Here is a 13,970-nt window from a genome sequence, read left to right as displayed (position 1 = left end):
TACCACCGAAGTACCTATCTCTTATGCCGAAGCAACTTCCGGTGCTGTTAGTGACGAGTGGAGGAAAGCGATCGCAAGCAAGTTGGAGTCGCGCGTTGCAAACAAGACCTGAAAGCTGGTGCTAAGACGAGTACACCAGCGACCAGTCGGTTGTCGTTGGGTATCCGCGTTGGAGGAAGACAAGAAGGGCAAGTGATTTGTCACAAGGCTCGCCTCGTAGCAAAGGGGTTCTCGCAGATGCACGGCATCGACTATAAAGAGATGAACGCGCCGGTGGTCTACCTGAATTCAATTTGGGCCAAGATGGCAAAGTGCGTTGCTGACGGTTTTGAGATCGAGTCGTGCAACGTCGTCACGGAATTCCTGTATGAAAAACGCGATGAGGAGATCTACATGGAGCTGCCTGAATGACGGCAAGAGCTACTCACTTTGGCGAAGGCTGAAGACGAGAGCGACGTCGTGTGTCTGCGACTTCAGAGTCTCTACGGGCCCAAGCAAGCCTCTTGTGTGTGGAACGAAGCAATCGACAGTCAGCCAAGAACATGTGGTCCAAGGCGGTCAACGCTGACCCATATGATTACACGATAGGTAAAGGAGATGACGAATGTATAGTACGTCTCTTCGTCGAGGACATGTTTATTGCTGAGAATGACAAGGCAAGCATCGCTTCGGTGAAGTCAGGAATCGCAGAGAAGCTCAATATCAAGGACATCGGACGTGCCCGGTTCATTCTAGGGTTCCAGATGATCGACTACAATATGGAGTACAAGACCCTACAAATCAGCCAACAAGCGTATACAGAGCTGATCATAATGAAGTTTGGGCAGGACGACGCTAATTTGTTTTTACTCCACTGATAGCTGGGGTTCATTTGACCAAGACTGATAAACACCGAAAGTGAAGACGACATGGCTAAGCTGCGATCCAAGCCGTACCGTTTGCTCGTGTGGAGCCTGATGTACCTGGCATGTGGTACACGACCCGACATTTATATTGCTGTTTCTTCGCTGAGTCGCTTCTTGGAGAGTTCCGGACATAATCACTGGGATGCGGGGATCAGAGTGGTGCGCTTAATACTCACGATCAAGGATGTTGGTATCATATTCAACGAACGCCAAGGAACAGAGCTCGCCGCTTATTCGGATGCGGATTGGACCGAAAACCGTGACAACAGATACTACGTCATGCACATGATGTGTGGTACCCTCGTGGTGTGGCGATCCAATTTTCAGAAGACCGTCGCTTGGAGTTGGACTGAGGCAGAGCACATGCAGCTCAGCAGCTGCATAAGTGAGGTGGTGTGGTTGCGACTTCTGCTTAAGGATAACAGAGGAACGGTGATCTACGAGGCCAGCCGAGAAGCTATGACATTGGCGAAGAACACTGGCTACCATGCTCGCATCAAGCAGATCGATATTCGCTACCATTTATTTGCGAGCAGGTTGGAAATGGTGAAGCTGAGATGGAGTACATTGACACCAGGAACCAGCTCGCGAATTACCTCACGCAGGGGTTGTCGACTAAGATGCAGCGCTACCTAATGGAACGAAGCAGCGTCGGAGCCATGCTCAAAGCAGCAAAATGCGTGGGGTGTTGTGGCTGCACTTCGCTATCTACTGCGATGGGTATCTATTGCGAGGCTCGTGCCGGACGCGTGTTGCAGTTGACATTTTGTGAATGGTGCGACCTGATTGGCAGATCATCTGGTAAATTGGATTGTGATTGGGCGACGACTTCAATTTGACCTATTATGGGATCTTCCGCGGGAGGACAATCGTGACGTGTAGCATTCCCGCTGCATACAGGGTTGTCGTCCTTCTCAGGCGTTTCCGTCCCAGTGTGCGGTTTAATATGCATGATTGTAAACAAGGGTGAGTTATGTTTTGAGCAGCCATTTGCCTGTGATAAAGCACCTACAGTGCTCTACTAGCACAAATGTTCGTTGTCACTATTAACAGCCGGCTAATACGAATATAAGGTAATACATGCTTTAAAAACCCCTAAAATAGTACCCCTGTTTGGGGGTGGGAAACTAATGCAACTCCCCAAGGGCACAATTAAAGGGGCTCTATTTTCGGGAAGTGCACAAATCAATGTTAGGTCAAGTGAGTCGTGTTAGTATCAAAGTTTTGCCGGGCCTTTCCCACTTAAAGGTCGTCGATGATTAGCTGTCATTCTTCGAAAAGGCTTTTTCTTCGTCTTGGTTAGAATGCGTTTCAGCAACCTTGTTACCAGTACCGCCTTCAAGCAGTGCAGTGAGCCGAGGAAATCTGATAATTTCCATTTTTTTAGGGAGGGGCCCAGCTTGTTCGAAATTTTGAATTGGGGGTAATTAAGCACAATTGTATTTGTTTTAACGTACAGTACTGCATCCCGTTTAAGCGGGGGTGGGACATATAGGATTTGCACATAAATTAGATTTAAACTTTCAAATCATCGATCTTTCAGATTCAAGATTATCACATCCGGAAGTTTATCAAAGGGTGCAGAGCTGTAGTCCGGAAAAGCGTGACATTTTTGGGGTACTGGTTTCTCAGAAAGTAGGCGAGATGGGACCTACGATTAATTCGCTCAGACAATCCTCTTTGGATTGGGTGCCTCTTTTTATAACTATCCAGAGGAAACACTATCAGGAGCTATATCATTACAAGGGTACCATCGCCTTTATGGCTACTACAGTACCTATTTTATTAGATTGCTTTCAATGGACTATGATGTCACGGTTGCAAAGCTATTCAGCGTGAGTATGCTTACATGGAGCGTGGGGTCTTGTAATTTGTAATACCCACAACCGTTTGCGAGCTGCTGGAAGCACACGGGTCTTCAAGACTACTGTATCATAGTTGTGAACGTCCTCAAGTCTTGTGCCCTCAGGGCATCATCACAGATAAGCTTGCCGTGATTGTCGCGCTTGCACAGAAAAGACCTGATGTCCATTTAAGAGCTGCTAAACACGCCGCGAGGACGTAGTCGGAGACGAACCCACTGAATTGGGTCGCAAGCGGATTTAAATGTCGTTGCTGGACCGGACGAAAATCACCAAACGAACATTATTTTTATTTACCGAAATTCCTTTCTCAAAGGGCGCACTGATTACTACCTTAATAAGTAAATGACAATAGAGGAGGCAGTGATTTGAAATACAGGAACATAGGAGGTACATACATTAAAGTTCAATTTACCGGTACACCAAATTCATTCTACCATATACAGTACCTTGTATCGACAGCATTAGACTCAGTAGTTCTACTGCATGTAGAACAACATCTGAAGGCGTCAAGTAGTAGTTTCTCTCGTACTTTAATAGTTAGTTTATCTCCAAATATTCAGGCTCCGAATTGTACAACTACTGTACGAAAACACATTCACGATGCTCACATTTTATAGCACCACGTTTTTGGTGGTGCTGAAAAGGCAGCTACAGTACCTCCACTCACATGATACAAGTCTCGTAGCTAGCCGGATGCTAGTAGCTGACATCCAGTTTCATCTTGTTTTCACTAAGGAAACCACTTTTCAACATCAAGATTTGTGATTGTAGCTGTAATTGCTTACAAACACCAAGTGAATGAATAATTTGCCAGTAACCCAGAATCTGAAGAGCCGGTAGATCAGCGTTCCTGCAAGTGTGCCCTTTGAGAAAGGATTATCCTGATCTCGGATTTCTGTGGTTTCATTGGCTAACACTCATTGGGTAGGTGTGCTCTTTGAGATAGGAATGTCGGTAAGGACCTTACGAAAGATAATCGTCAATTTTGTACATGACTAAGTTCAATCTGGAGGCTTGTTTGGCAAATAATGAGACTACCGGTTTCGGATAGATGGTACAGACTGTAGTATCGGTATTTGGGATATGTACCACTCCAAACAGGATTAAATGCAGGTATAATATTATCCCCTCGGCAGGAGAAAACATTTGTTGTACATGTTGTTCACTTTCCAGTTACGGACAGTACATACGCCGTACAAGATCATTGATCTCGTACGAATCGCAAGCTTGATCTCAGATCAAGCCTCACACCATCTCGATGTTGATCATGTCTTGCTGCTGTCCATTGAGTGCACAGTGCACTGTGCACTGCAATGCTCTGCAAAGTCTGCACTCACGACACGAAGGCTGATCTGGTCGCTGTTCTTTTAGAATGTACCTGTATTTTTTATGTTATAAAATACATAAATATGTTTGATGTATAAATTTAATTTCGAGGCGTAGAAACTTGCGTCATTTTACAATCGGCTCCTGGACGTGCAAGACCTCAACAAGAACTCCACTGGTTCAAACCTAGAAATGCGTTTCGGTCAGTTGCCTGCGCTGGCTGTCGTTGCTCTCATTCTGTGCTGCAGCGCCGTCGTGACCGCTGATAGTACGGCTCTAAAGTTGGCCAGCGCCAAACCTGGTGCCATCTATGGAGGTCACCGCTATCTCAAAGGCAGCAAGACATCTACTGGGTTGGATGCAGCGAACGAAGAAAGAGTTGGCGCGACTACTCCCAGTTTTAAGCAATACTTTAGCTGGATAAAATTACCCAAGCTGTCAGGCATTCCCGGGTTTAAGCAGCTCAGAGGTTACTTGGTTAAGCGCGATGCCGCTCGCGTTGAGAAGCTAAGGCAGAAACTCAATAACAATCCCGGGGCGTACGGCTATTAATCAAGCTTGCGAATGCACAAAGGCGTGGTTCTGCTCTGTTCTGTTTTCCGTCTTTGATATTTTCTGGAGAACGCGCTAAAGTAGGGAGCGAATATTCGGAAATGCGTGGTGGTAAATGCTGGTAAGGCTGTACCGTGTTGAGAACCATCGTGGTGCATTTACCTCAGGCTTGCTACATCTCTATGGTTTACTGGTGGCAGGGGAAATCATGCCACCTACTGGGTGGCACGGAGGCTCTACAGAAGTACCGGTAAGTATACCATGACAACCTGCGCTCACCGTTCGAACATGCATTACCATTTTTTCAAACAGATAGTGTGCTATTATAATATGAATTTTATAACGAATACTTCGCAGTAAAACGCATTGTACATCTGGACCCACATTTACTACCTCCGTTCGACCATTTTTTTTTTTTGCGCCGCGCTCCGCCTCGTTCATTTGAGCGTTAATTAATTTGTGAGAGGCTGGATAGCTAGCTTTATGACCGAGAGCTGACAGTGAGAAACTAAGCAAGGCACAGGCGTTCATGCTCCGCCGTGCAACTACAGATACAAAAACGGATCTAAGACGGCAACTACATCGCCACATTCTGAAGGGGCGCTCAGTGGGGCTTCTGGAACTTTAGCGGTAGGCGGTGGGGGGCTGCTCGCTGCAAGAAGCAGCATGTACGCGTTAGCATTGGCGAGTGAGATAGCGTCACAAGGCAGTGACTTAGGGAGAGTGCCAGCACGTACTTGCTTGTCCTTGTGCCGGAGGCGCGCAAACTTGTGCGTGGGTGTAAGTAATGGACGGGTCTGTCTGAGCGCACGCCGTATGTAGCCTTTCTTGATCAGCTGCTGAACCAGGTAGCAGCTCATGTTGGACGCGCGCTGAAGCAGACGCTGGTTTTCGCGCTCATTGACAGGAACTGCAGCGATTCTCTCGCACAGCTCAGCTCGATCCACCTTCTTCCTACCACATGCGCTCTTCCTTGACTTGACCACGGCTGCTACTCGATCTCCCATCGAATTGATTCCACGCCTCCAAATTCGTTCGACAACTTGGCGGCCCACACGGAAGTACGCTGCAACCCGAACGATCTCTCCATGTTTGACCACTTCTCCCACGCTGCGAAGCAGTAAGGTCTCCCAGACGGCCTGGCGCTCACTGTCTGCCCCAGATGCCAGCTTTCAAAATGAAAGCTGGGAGCGGGAGCCAGTCTGGTCGGGAAAGCGCGGGAGATTCGAAATCCAAAAAATGATCGGCATAGAGAGGGTATTTTGTTGGGTGGGTTGTAATATAATTTGAAATGGTTATCTTTTTCCGAGCGGAGGTAGTACTATCTCCTTATACCCCGTTAAAGCGGATACGCTCTTATGCATCTATGCTGCAAATCTTTGAAGGCAAACAGAAAGCCTCTACAACTATATGGAACAGGATCCTGTGACGGCTTACGAACCGGCACAGTGCCACGATTCCTGTCGGTATTATTAATAGCCCAGGAACGATTTTTTTTCGAATGATGGAATGGAGTCCCCCCCCCCGCCTCAACAACTACTCGGGAGTGAAAAAAAGAGCCCTACGTGTTGTACAAACTCGTTTCGTTCACAAAAATATTTTTAATACATATATTTTTAAGTTTACAGGAATGCAGCCACGCTGTTTATAGAAAAAGCGATGTACCAGCGATAAACGCTGAGGATGCTCAGAGCTAGTCTCAACGAATGGCACTGCACGTGCATCCGGTTGCATAAAGATTATTTATATTTTTTTCTGACTGGTATTGTATTGTAAACGCTTTCCACGAGCCGTCTCGTATAGAGTATTATTACTAATATTGATTTCTATAATATTTGCTTAGAGCCTTGTCCAAAGAGAAAATCGATCATTTTTTTCTTACCTATTTCTTCCCCTATGAAAATCGAGGTGACTTTTAAAAGCAGCAAAAAGAAATAGGGCGCAGCACCAATTTCTTTTGGACAGCGACAGTTTATTTAAGAAAGGATCGAAATGGCCTACGACGGCGATCTGCGCTCGGAAACACCACAGTGTCGTTGGGGGGAGGGGTATAAGGACCAACAGAGAGCGCCTACACTCTGCATGTGATAGCAGGATTCAGCACCTTTTCGAAGCTGTATCGACGCTGTACTACAGTGTAGTGTAGCGGTCTTTTCAGTACACACACATGCTCGCAATACGGAAGCGCTGGAAGAGAAGAAGATCATAGTCTCCTGGCTCGTGAGGTACTAGCACTACTGCAGGACCCCATGTCCAGGCCGTGGGCATGGTGGCGAGGGCCCTCATAGTTTACGCGGCACAAGTTGGACCTTCCGTTCATGTTTTCTTAGCCATTACGTGCTCTCGCCATAAGCCTGGATCTCGGCGCCCTCTGTATGTGAAGCTATGATTTAGCACATCCGCGTGAGCATATTGCCACGCTCGTCGCAGGGCCTCAGCCTGAGCCGGTAATTGGCGAACTTGCCTCAGGTAAAACCTATCAGAGGGGGTATATGAAATTAGATAGGTTGGTTAAAATAAATTAGTGTGATTTCACAAAAAAGGTGGTCAGATACAGTGTTTGTCACCCAACCAATTTTGAGTGCAATCAAATGAATTTTCAAAGAGCTTTCTTACAAGATAAAACAATGCTGCATACTTAGACACAACTGAGTGTGGTGCTAGTGCAGGTCTTAAAATGGCAAAATGAGGACGAGCGCTGTCCAAATAGAGAAGCGATCTATATTTTGGCTGCCGATTTTTTCTACTCTTGAAAAAATGAAGTCAAATAAATTGCCGGTATGTCCAAGCGAGCTTCTACGAATGGTTAATTCATGCAGAAATTAGGTTATCTAGGCATGTGAGTATTACTCACTTAGCAAATTAGTACCATTTTATTGAGATCTGGAAAATAGATTTGCGAATAGTAATCTCGACAGACGAATGCAGTACATATAGAGGAAATACCATCGGTCAGTAGAAAACTACTGATCTGTCCCCAACGCGGCGCTGCCTGCACAACTAATGATTTCACAGCTACTGGAGTGCTGTTAAGCTCGCATTTGCATTTTCTCATAGTCCTGCCTCGTTTGGTGTTAAGTTCGCATTTGCCTCGTTTGGTCTATCAGTCTCCGACTCCGGCGAGTTAGCTGCTCGCGACGCTGGGTTCGTCTTCCCCGCGTAGATTGATAGACCCAGACGAAATTAACTGACTCGTGTTCGAGCACCATCTTTAGGCGCGCTGGCACGTTGGCACTTGGCTCCCGCGTCAACTCTGTGTACCCCACCCATTGAATAAGGTAGTATACGAAGTTATTGACCCACCGTTTGGCGAATATTCTTTCTACCTCGAAGAGCTTAGCATTGTCTCCTCTACGAGCTCGGCGCTCATTTGCAAAAAGACCTCCTCCTCTACTGACAACGTCACGTAACCCACCACCTATGGACGATGCACGCTCGGCGTCCAGCTCTCGGTCTACTTCGTTCGGTATGCTAACTTCTCTGCTTAGACGAAGCTGCCAGAAGGAGCCGTCCAGACGGCGCTGGATCGTTCGGGCGTGACGCTGTCGGGGGTTGAGTGGAGGCATCGACCAAAATGGCGAATGCCACCGAAGTGCACTCCACAAAAACAACCATATAAATAAAGGCGTTTTGAGCAGCTAAACAAAAGTACACCGAAAAACCATGTTGACGTTGAAGTAGCTGGGTACACGACGTATCCAACTGGTTACTCTTAGGGTACGTTAGTAGAGTTCTATCTACTCACAGAGATTGACTCCCTAGTCCGTTTGCTGCTGATATTTATTGAGAGTGAGGATCAGTAAGATAATCTATTGGAAAGAAATACCCTAATTATTAATCAGCAGTCAACGATTGCAATTGTTTGTGTCGTTAGTTTCCTTATTTGTGTTGGAAACTCAGTGTCTGCAATATTGGTTCGCGTCACGTATACTCCCCCATACTTTTGGCTGGAGCGGTCTGAGGTATCAACTTTTGCGTCCTCCCTCAAAACACCCATGATTATAGCTGTAGCGATGTCAGAAAGATCTACCACGAAGGGAGAACTCCCATAATTCGGAGGCGGCTTTCGAGGCATGGTACGCTTAGCAAAAGCGGTTTTGCTGAAGGCAGCAGAAATGTAGCTATGATACGGATCGAACTTTATCATTTTCTACTGATTGCCGTCTTTTCTGCGCCGCGTTGGGGACAGATCAGTAGTTTTCTACTGACCGATGGTATTTCCTCGAACATATACTGTGCTTTGCAGATGGAATGTCCATCCGTTTTATAGCCTAAATTTAGCATGGTCGGAGCATAAAACCCTGCTTAAATTGAGATGGAAAGAGGCAGGCATCGATTTGTTTTATCTGTGATCGAGTTGCATTTCAAAAGGGTCGATTTAAAAGATATCGATGTGGATTTGGTGGTCGATCGATCTTGAGCGGTCGATTTGACTGCCGTAGCTCGATTTATCACCCAGTCTAGCTAGATCGATTTGTAGACCTCGATTTAATAAAACGACCTATATTTATTATAAATCAAGCATCAGGCTAAGTGAAAAGGCCAAAGCATTTTGAAATGCACAATATGTGTACCGCTTCATGCCTGTAAAGGGCATATCGCTACCAAAAGGATAACAAAAGTACTGGTAGTGTTTCATATAGCAGGATGTCGCGGTTTGTGTGAATAACAAAACATATCACTTTTAAGAAGAAAAAAAGCAAACAGATGATTAAGGTTTATCGAGGTTCTTGATCTAAGATTTTAGCACAATGGAAGTATCCCAAAATTGACGCAAATACAAGAAATACGACGCGCGCAAAATAAAGCAAATCCAGCGTCCAATTTGCGTCCGCGCAAATGTGGACCTTACACCAGCCAACCACAGAAACACTCTGCCCATGGCACATCAAGCGCTCCATGGTACGCACCGACCTCATCACTCAGTCTTAAACTTAATATCGCTTGCAAAAGGCCCGAGCTACTGGGTTGGGGGTTCTCTTCGACACGCCTTCCTGTTTCCCAAGACCTTTCGGTGCCTCAGATCTAGTCTGATCAGCGTCAACTTCATCCATCTCGCCTTTGAAGATATTCTCCGAGTCAGCCTTGAGCGCCTTATTGTACGCTTCCTGCACGCCCTTGTTCACTTCCAGGTGTCCATCGTATGTCTAGCAAGATGTTGGGGGAACAGCTGGGTCAGGTGTATGACTCCTTGTCTTATTGTCATCTCAAGAAATCATGATCCCGAGTATCGTAAAACCCATATCGACAGTTAGACATATTAATACGAGTTAAGATCATGTACTAATTCTTAAACTCCAGTCCGTTTCTCCTAATTATCACTGGTTTTGGTGTTATTAGCGCTAAGAGACGGCTAATTTGAAGGCCCAAAATCCTCGTCAAAAGACTAATATATTAGCCAGAAAAAGGTATTAAAGTTTTGACATGATTCAAGATGCGTTTTTAAATAAATTACAAATTTCGTTAGATATTCTTATGTACTAAGAAATTCCAGCCGGTGATTGCTCATGCAGAGAAGATCGGATGAAAAGTCCGTCTAGACCAATAAGAGCACGTTAAAAAAGGAACCCTATTCGCCAGAGGCATTACGCGTTAGATCTGTTTAAGCTTGAATAGCGCTAAAACCATTGAGAATTAGGAAAACCGGACTGGATTGCGGAATCAGCACACGATTTCATCCCTTATATTCAGCTGTCGATGTTAATTTTACCAAGACTTGACCCATTTATGCGAGAGAGAAAACTTGGCATCGTGACTTCTTGAGATGACAATAGCGAGAGAGCGCTTCTTTTCTTCTTATGGAAGAATATCATCACTCTCTCAAGTTTAGTATTATCACTCTCTTAAGTTTAGTATCATCACTAATGGCCAATCATATACTATTTTGTTTTGGATAATATATCATATCCAAGTAATATGTCAGTGCTGGTCAATAAATGCATTAAGGGCTAGGTTGGTCATCTAAACATCACATCGGACGTATCAGGTCCGAAGGGCACCGAAAATATGTATCTCCCCTTACAAATACTAAGATGCCAGCGTATCACACGCATATTTCCATTTTAGCGGACCGGCGTAATCATTTCAGTTCAAACGACTCCAGAAGCGCTTTTAAAATTTTAGTATTAATACATTAGCCATTTCTAGAAAGCGTTAAAATGACGACAGGATGCATGCCATCAATAGCCTCTGCGATGAGGAGATGCATTAACTACACTTCCAGCAGCTTCCGTGAGGTGGTGCATTGCGAATAATTATTATTGTGCCCGATATTAAAGAGACATTTATAATTTGCGTTAATTACTCGGTTCTATTTTACTTTATCTAAGCATCGAGCTCTACATCGACACGGTCAGCTGCTGGGACAGACATCTGGACTTCGTGCGTCGCCAGCGGGCTACAAGCCGGCAGCATGCTTTTAGCCCTGCCGGGTGGGGCAATAGCTCTTGCGGGATCTGCACGGGGTCTAAATACGGCATACTCACTGCTGGTGGTAGATGGCTCGACGGTCCAGCCGGAGTCCGCCCTTCGGAGCGCCACCTGCAGGCACGCATTCAACGGGCAGCCTGCCGGGCAAGCCACCACAGCCCTTGACGCTCCGCCCGCTGCTGATGTCCTCTTTGCTCCTTCCGTCCTTGCTATCCTTCCTTGCCTTGCTGCCGTCCCTCTTGTCGTCGCCGCCACCCTCCTGCCGCACGTGTCGCTGCCGCCGTCGTCCCCACAGCACCTTCCTCTTGCCCTGCTGTAAAGAAATAAGTTTAGTGTCTGGCCCACAGCATCTAAACTTTTGATTATATATATTTGTTTTGAGGGCTATTGTTCAGATGTACCATCCATTAGGTACAGGTCCGATAAGGTCATCCGGTCCGATAAATTTGGTATGGTAGAACATGAAGTTTTATCGGACCTCACTTAAATTTTGTATTGGTATCTTACAGCCAATGAGAAAATTTTGCTGTGGTACTAACCAATAGCTTTCAAGATGATAATGCTATTTAACCAATCAAATTGAATAGGGGTAGGTGAGTCCTCCACGCCAGCCGATCGGACGTATCACGTCCGATTGATACGCAAAATATGTGTATGCGTATCCAAACTCTAAGTCATTGACATATCACTTGCATATTTTGCTTTTATCGGACCAGTGGACCAGTGACATGGGCTTAGACGAACTACAGCCTGGTAACACCTTGCGGGCTAAGGCAACAGCCATCGGTGCGTTCGTCAAATTCCTCAAAGAAGAGGAAGTTGAACAGGAATACATAAGGAAGTGCATTGATAGTGACGAGAGCGGAAAAATGTTCGTGTGTGTGAGGGATAAATTTGGTATGTATCTTGCATTTAAGGAAGGAAAGAAAGGTAAGCCAATAGCTCGCAACACAGCCATGTAGTACTATCGGCAAGCCAAGCTTTGGCTGCTCGATCAGTTCCCTAAGCACCGAGCTTCATTGGAAGCCCGGTTGCTGAAAATGGGAAAGACACTAGACAGCTTCTGTCTGAAGCGAGATGGTGGTGGGCTCGTAGCGAAAGCACCACCTTGTACGAAAAATGATTTGAAAAGAAATGATGTTGTATTTGTACACTTATGCTAGCTCAGAAAGTGACTATCAAGATGCAACTTTACAATGTCTTCTCTGGTACTTGTTCGGTCGCGCGTCTGACCTAGCCATGGTCCACAAACACAACATGTCAGTGGACGCAGGCGACGTCTTCTTCCTGCGCTTGGTTCGCGTGAAGACGTCTAAGGAGCAGGGGCTGTCGCTCTTTCCTGATACGGAATTGTCTACGTGCCCCTTGCTCTCCATTGCGCTCGCCTTGGTCCTCCAAGCCGCCCCAGGCCCAGCCCTCGTCAGCAACCTCCCAGAACAAGCAGGCAAGCTCCACGCTTTTTCCCGACGTCCCGCTGATCGAGCTGCTCAACGCTCCGCAAGTCACAGCTGGTCTTGCCGCTCCAGTAGCTCCGCCGCGCGTAGCCACAGCCCCTACAGTATACGCGCACGTTAACCGGGTGCTAGACCGTGTAGCGTCTGCTGCTGGTGTGGATGTCGCCTTGACATCCCACTCGTTTCGAAGAGGAGGCGCTCAGCACGCAAACGGCTGCGACGAGATGACTACACGCTAGATCTTTGACAGAGGCTCCTGGAATCTAAGCACAACGAACAAGGGTTCAATTACATTTTCAATACAAGCAAAGAAGACCACAGGATAGAGAAAGTACTCAGCGGATACAAACCCAGAACCGCGGTGCCGCTGCAAGACTTGACTAGCTTTGACACGCCGACGCGTGAAGCGATGGATCGGGTGCAGCGTGTCCTGTTTGCTACCTGCTTTGAGCTCAAGACCGACAGCCTAAACATCAACAAGAAGGTAATGGATGTCCTCACCGCACGCATCTTCCGTCACTTCCTGCTACTCAAAGACCTGAACCCCACAAGTCCAGCTGTGACGCGCATCAAAGCGACTGTTGATCACGCTGGATGCTCACCAGCCGAGCTGCTCGCATGGTCCTCGCACCTGGCAACCCCATCCACTACCTGCGAAGACACCAAGACAGGTAATGCAGCAGCCACAACAACGACGAACAGCCAAGAGAATCAAGCGAGAGCCAGAAGGCCATCGACCACCAAGCGGCTGTGATTAAGCACTTTATGGAGCACATCAGAAGAACAGCGAGCCTACACCAAGAAAACGAAGCTGTCCAGAGGAAGGCACAGATGACGTTAGCACGCTAAGCAAGAAACAACGCAGGGGATCTCCAACTCACCTTCACGCTACCTGGTTTGCGTGGTACGCTCAAGATCCACGCTGGTATACACTGGCGCCAAAACAAAAGCGGTCGAGAGCGAAGATGCTGGTAGCCTTCATGAAGATTTTTCTTGAAGACGGCTTTGTTCTTGACCCAGATGCTGACGACTATCGTGACTGTGCTCTTGAGGTGGGCAAGAAAGCAGAGGAAGCCGTACTTACCTTCCTAAGTGGCGAGAAGAAGATCAGCTCGCGTGGGTCGAGCGCCGTCCTTAAGCACTTGCAGGCTCTTCATAGCAAGGGAGACCTAAACGACAGAATCAAGCGCCACCAAAAACGCCTCCAGTCTGCAGCCATTCGCGATTTCGCTCCTGGCTACACTTAAGACGTTTTAGAAGTTAAGAATTAGCAACAGGAACGCATATCTAGCGAATTCATCATGCACGTTTACCATAACGCCCACAGCGTAACCACATCTTACTTAGCCGAGATACCTAAGCAGGTAGAGCACCACGCCTTTAGCCACTAGCCCGTGACGAGCCTCCACCTCACAATCAAAAAGATGGCAACGGCTTGA

At 46.8% G+C, this 13,970-nt stretch overlaps 1 protein-coding gene across 1 annotated transcript; it reads left to right on the top strand.

Annotated features, from left to right (window-relative positions):
* Positions 1–4,288: 4,288 nt before the first annotated feature.
* Positions 4,289–4,648, top strand: PITG_19942 (secreted RxLR effector peptide protein, putative; the record flags this gene model as incomplete). Its single annotated transcript, XM_002895690.2, has 1 exon — positions 4,289–4,648. The coding sequence occupies one exon, from the start codon at positions 4,289–4,291 to the stop codon at positions 4,646–4,648; it is 360 nt and encodes a 119-aa protein (XP_002895736.1).
* Positions 4,649–13,970: the final 9,322 nt, after the last annotated feature.

This window comes from Phytophthora infestans, genomic scaffold (genome assembly GCF_000142945.1).
Source record: "Phytophthora infestans T30-4 supercont1.140 genomic scaffold, whole genome shotgun sequence".
NCBI lineage: Eukaryota > Oomycota > Peronosporomycetes > Peronosporales > Peronosporaceae > Phytophthora > Phytophthora infestans.
This window is presented reverse-complemented; position numbering and strand designations above follow the sequence as displayed.